Source organism: Microtus oregoni, unplaced genomic scaffold (assembly GCF_018167655.1).
Source record: "Microtus oregoni isolate MIOR12 unplaced genomic scaffold, Mior012 000030F_ref0000283, whole genome shotgun sequence".
In the NCBI taxonomy this organism is placed as follows: Eukaryota; Metazoa; Chordata; class Mammalia; order Rodentia; family Cricetidae; genus Microtus; species Microtus oregoni.
The window spans coordinates 4,625,613-4,630,609 of NW_024543089.1; the positions used below are offsets into that span (position 1 = coordinate 4,625,613).

At 40.7% G+C, this 4,997-nt stretch overlaps 1 protein-coding gene across 1 annotated transcript; it reads left to right on the top strand.

The window, feature by feature from the left end:
• Positions 1–3,287: 3,287 nt before the first annotated feature.
• On the top strand, positions 3,288–3,503 carry LOC121465245 (general transcription factor IIH subunit 5-like). Its single transcript, XM_041678431.1, has one exon. The coding sequence runs from the start codon at positions 3,288–3,290 to the stop codon at positions 3,501–3,503; it is 216 nt and encodes a 71-aa protein (XP_041534365.1).
• The last annotated feature ends 1,494 nt before the right edge of the window (positions 3,504–4,997 follow it).

A 4,997-nucleotide genomic window follows, 5' to 3' on the forward strand; every position in this document is an offset into this window, starting at 1 on the left:
TCTCCACAGTCCCTCATACTATACCAAGACATTCATATGTACATTTAAGCATTAAGGATTTTCGTCACTACGGCCAAGATTAGTAATTATCTCCAATAACATTTTCCCCTTCTTTGTTGCAATAATATAATTCCCATCACCACTACCATTGCCTCACCCGGCAACTCCAATTCCCAGACTGTGTAACATCTGAGAGTAACCATGTAATGAATAGGAGGATGTGAAGGGAAATGATCTATGAACCAACGGATTATCTCTTTAGAAATGAAAATGCCTTCATAGCCGACGAAACATGGAGAAGTCAAGCTGCTGCCTAACTAGAGCCTTCGCTTCTGTTGCCTAGTGTTCATGGTACTGAACTCTGCAGCTACCAGAGAAAAAGGATAAACACATAATCTGCAATGGTAACCTGTCTGCATGATACACCAATGCAATAGTGGCACAAAAGTTGTGGAAGAAACAAATCCCTCTCTGATTGGACTTAAGGCCAATCCATGAGATGGAAGCCATTCCTAACATTGTTCCAGTTGCCAAGAACTTGATACTAGATAGTCCATAGACCTAGGGGAAAAGCAAATAATATTGTCATAATAAAGGAATACAGTAATTAAATGACACCTAATGACATTCTACTATTCCCATAGCTCAGGATCTTATTCCGCTCATTAGAAAAGTTTCTTCCTTCATGAGATGAGAACTAATGCAGAGACCCGCAAGTGGACAATGTGCAGAGTGGGTGACCTTGGAACACTCAGTCCTAAAGGGGATGTCTCTATCAAACCCTTTCCCTCAGAGTTAGGAGAATTCTGCAGAAGAAGATAAAGAGTATTGTTAGAGTCAGAGAATGCAAGAACCCAAGGAAACAGTGTCTTCCAGACACAACAGGAATGATGCAATATGAAGCCACAGCATGCACAGGCCTGCACAGGTCCACATTAGGTGGAGTCCTAGCACTGAGAAGAGTGGTGGACGGGAATCCCCATCCTTAACCCAGAAGCTATCTTCAGTTAACAGTCACTCACAAAGGAAAAGCTAGCTTTCTCCAGCAGTCTCACTAAGAATACAAACCACACATAAGGGGGGCCGCACGCCCAGCAGTAGAGAACCACATAAAACAAACTCAATGGTGTTTTGCCTCATAATGCGTTGTTTGAAGATTTTTTCACCTTATTTGTCTTTTGCTCATCTATTATGGTTTCTGATTTTTGTGTGTGTAATGGTGTGTGTGTGTACATGCACACACTCATTCATGAGCATGTGTCTGTGCATATATGTATGTTTTTCCATATATGTGTTTGTGTGTATGTGAGTGTGCATGCATATGTGCTTGTGTGTGTATGTTTCTCTTACTTTTCCTTTGTTTTTTTAGCTTTTTTTTTCTTTTCTTGTTTTGTTTTATTCCTGTTTGTTTGGTTTGGGTTGTTGTTTTGTTTTTAAATTTTTTTTGTTTTTGTTTTTGTTTTTGCTGCTGTTGTTGATGTTGTTTTGCCTTTTTGTTTTTGAAAGAAAGAGAAAGAAGACCTGGAGTTGCATGCATAGGACAATGGGGAGGATCTTTTAAATGGAGGGGAAACTGTAATCAGGATATACCATATGAAAAAAACATATTCTCAATAAAAAAGCAAGCAACAACAAAAAAAAAACAAAAAATGAAATTATAAAAATACGTACCCTCACTGTTTTTCCCATGTTCTAAAATAAAGAAGTAACATGGAGCTAACCTAGACCCAATATTAGTTCCATAGCCCCTAGAAATAAACTCTAGGTCATCTCCAAGGAAGTGTATCAAACATACAAGAGAAACAGATACACAAATGAGTTAAACAAAAGTATGTTTGCAGTCTATCATATACCTTAAATAATGCATTGAACAATAAGAAACCTGCTTCCATATGAACAAAACCTGGCACAAACAAGACATGTGACAGAACTGTAAGTTCCAGGGCAAATGAGTGTCCCAAGCAGAGTGCTGTAAGAACAGGGGAGAAGAAATCACAGCTTAGAATTTGTAGATCTTCAACAAAGGCTAACATTTACAGATATTTTATCTCTTCTGCCATCCATATTTTTAAACAGACATTTTGTATCATTTTAACTATTTTTTCCTTTTTAAATTGCTTTGAATTAGCGAAATATATTTACTATAATAATGATAATTGTATTAAAAACAATATGCAATCATACGTCAATAGTATGTGTTGGTTACAAAGCACACAAAGATAATGAATATTCATGAAACTTTCATCTAAACTAATAACTAGAATCTTGCCAGTAGCTCGCATATGCTTATTTTAATGATATGAATGGATTTGGAATAAATATAAATGACCTCAGAGGTCATTATATTCTTAATCCCAAGAAATTGAATCAAAAATACGTGGGTATCACTTGTAAGTGGTACAGAAGTTAGTAACGTCGGGGTTATTTCTTAACCTTTCAACGTTCTGAGTTTTATTTTCCTCTTGTAGAAAACACTACTTTAAGTATTCATCACAGAGCCCCTGAAATTTTTATATGAGACTGTGAAGGTGAAAGGTCACTGCTCACAGTGAGCATCTAGTGATCATAACCTAGAAAAGGACTGGAGTTAGGATGGGGTAGGTATGAACATTGGGGTGTCTTTGCAGTACACCCAAGGCAGACGGAGAGTTTATTCAAAAAATGGAAACTCTGACTGGAATTCCTTCTTGGGTGTTGTTAGGATTCAGGCATTATGGTGACCCCTGTCACCTGGCAGGATGCTCCCTGGCAGTACCCTGGTCAGTCCAGGGTCCTGTGGTTGCTACATCACTACATATGTATGCAGGTGCAAAGGTCCCCTTAAGAGACAAGCTCCTCCCACTCCCACTTCCTTTTTTTCCCTGCTCTTCAGAAAAGGCTCATCCTTGCCTCTTCTTTCTCTTCCTCTCTGCGGTTCCCTTTCCCTCTTCCCTCCCCTTCACTCTTCTCTCAATACGCTTCTCAATTAAGCTCTGCCTGCAATGCGTATTTGTCTCCTGCTCTCTGTGAGGGCCTCGAGTTCTCACCAGCTGCATGGCCCCTTTACCCGCCAATTTCTCTGTCGTGCCGTTTTACAACATCTTTCATTTATGTGTAAATGTAAGCTAGGTTTAACTCTGAGTGTATGTAACTGTGTATGCAACTTAAGTTCAGCTGTGCATATGTCTACATGTACTTACTGTTAAATGTGTTTTAAGCTCCCGTACGAGTGGGCGGAGGAAGGCTACAGGCTCTGAGCCGCTTGGAGAACATCCTTGCGGTCATCTGCACTGTCTGCCTGGGAAAAGATGGTCAGCGTTTTGAAAGGAGTGCTCATAGAATGCGATCCCGCCATGAAGCAGTTCTTGCTGTACTTGGATGAGTCCAGTGCCTTGGGAAAGAAGTTCATCATTCAAGACATTGATGACACACATGTCTTTGTCATTGCGGATCTGGTTAATGTCCTCCAGGAACGAGTAGGGGAGCTGATGAACAAGAATGCCTTTTCTCTTCCCCAGAAGTGAAAATGCTAGGGGTTGAGTGCTCAGAAATTACCACAGACACGGAAGAGAGGCCTATTCAGTGTCTCGTACAACACCTAGACTTTTTATAGCATTTTGTGGGAAAGGCTGCAGGATCCTTTATTCAGACAAAGGCCCCTAAATGAATTTGTTGAACCCTTAAAAATCTGTAGAGAAGAACTAACAATTGGCAGCAATTTTGGCTTTTATTATTCTTTATTAAACTAATCATAATCATGTTGGTGCTATGGCTTGGTTGGTAAAGTGATGTGGGAGTGATTTCTTATTAATAAAGAAACTGCCTAGGCCCCTTGATTGGCCAACCCTTAGGTGGGTGGAGTAAACAGAACAGAATGCTGGGAGAAAGAAGCTAAGTCAAGGACTCGCCATGATTCTCCCACTCCAGACAGACACAGGTTAAGATCTTTCCTGGTAAGCCAGCTCGTGGAGCTACACAGATTATTAGAAATGGGTTAAGAGGCTGAAACTAATGGGCCAGGCAGTATTTAAAAGAATACAGTTTCCGTGTAATTATTTCGGGGCATAAGCTAGCCATGTGGGCAGCTGGTTGGCGGGATGCAGCCCACCGCTCTTATTACAACAGTAAAGGCCCTTGCCACTAAGCCTGACAGCCTGAATTTGATCCCAGGGAAGGGAAGACCTCTAAGGTTGTCACCTGACCTCCGCATCTGCGTCCTTCCCACACAGAAAAGCAAGCATAATCAGATACAATCATAAGTGATTCCCCTAACTTTTTTTTATGATTCTTTTTTTTTATTGAGAAAAGGAGAAAAAAAAAACAAGTTTCCACCTCCTCCCAGCCTCCCATTTCCCTCCCCCTCCTCCCACCCTTCTCCCCCTCCCCCCACTCCTCTCCCCCTCCCTCTCCAGTCCAAAGAGAAGTCAGGGTTCCCTGCCCTGTGGTAAGTCCTAGGTCCTCCCCCCTCCGTCCATAGCCAGTTTGGATGTTCACCCTACCTTTTTTTTTTTTTAACACCAATTAAACACACCAATAAAATAGTGGGGTTTGGTTTAAAAAAAAAAAGAAATAGGTTTTAAGTTAAAACCATTTACACTCAAGTTTGAAGACTCTAGGCAAAACATTCCTTCACAACCTCTCAGCTTGGATCCAGCTCTGCAGGCGGATCCTATACTGTAGTTGTAACTCATGTTTACACAATAGACAGCCCTCAAATGCTCAGAGGTCTGGGGAATATGGTATTTAAATATTTAATTAAAAAGGCATTTTGTAACAGAGAGACAGGCTGGCTCCTGGCAGCAGCTCCTAATTCCTCCTAAGAAGATGGATGGGAACAGATGAACTTCCACCTGTAACTTGCTTCCCAAGTGAAACTCTGTAAACGGAGACTGCGCCTTCATTTTCTGGCTGCCCAGACGCAGATAATCACACAGAAACTATATTAATTACAACACTGATTTGCCAACAGCTTAGATGTATACCTAGCTAGTTTTTATATATTAAATTTACCCATTTCT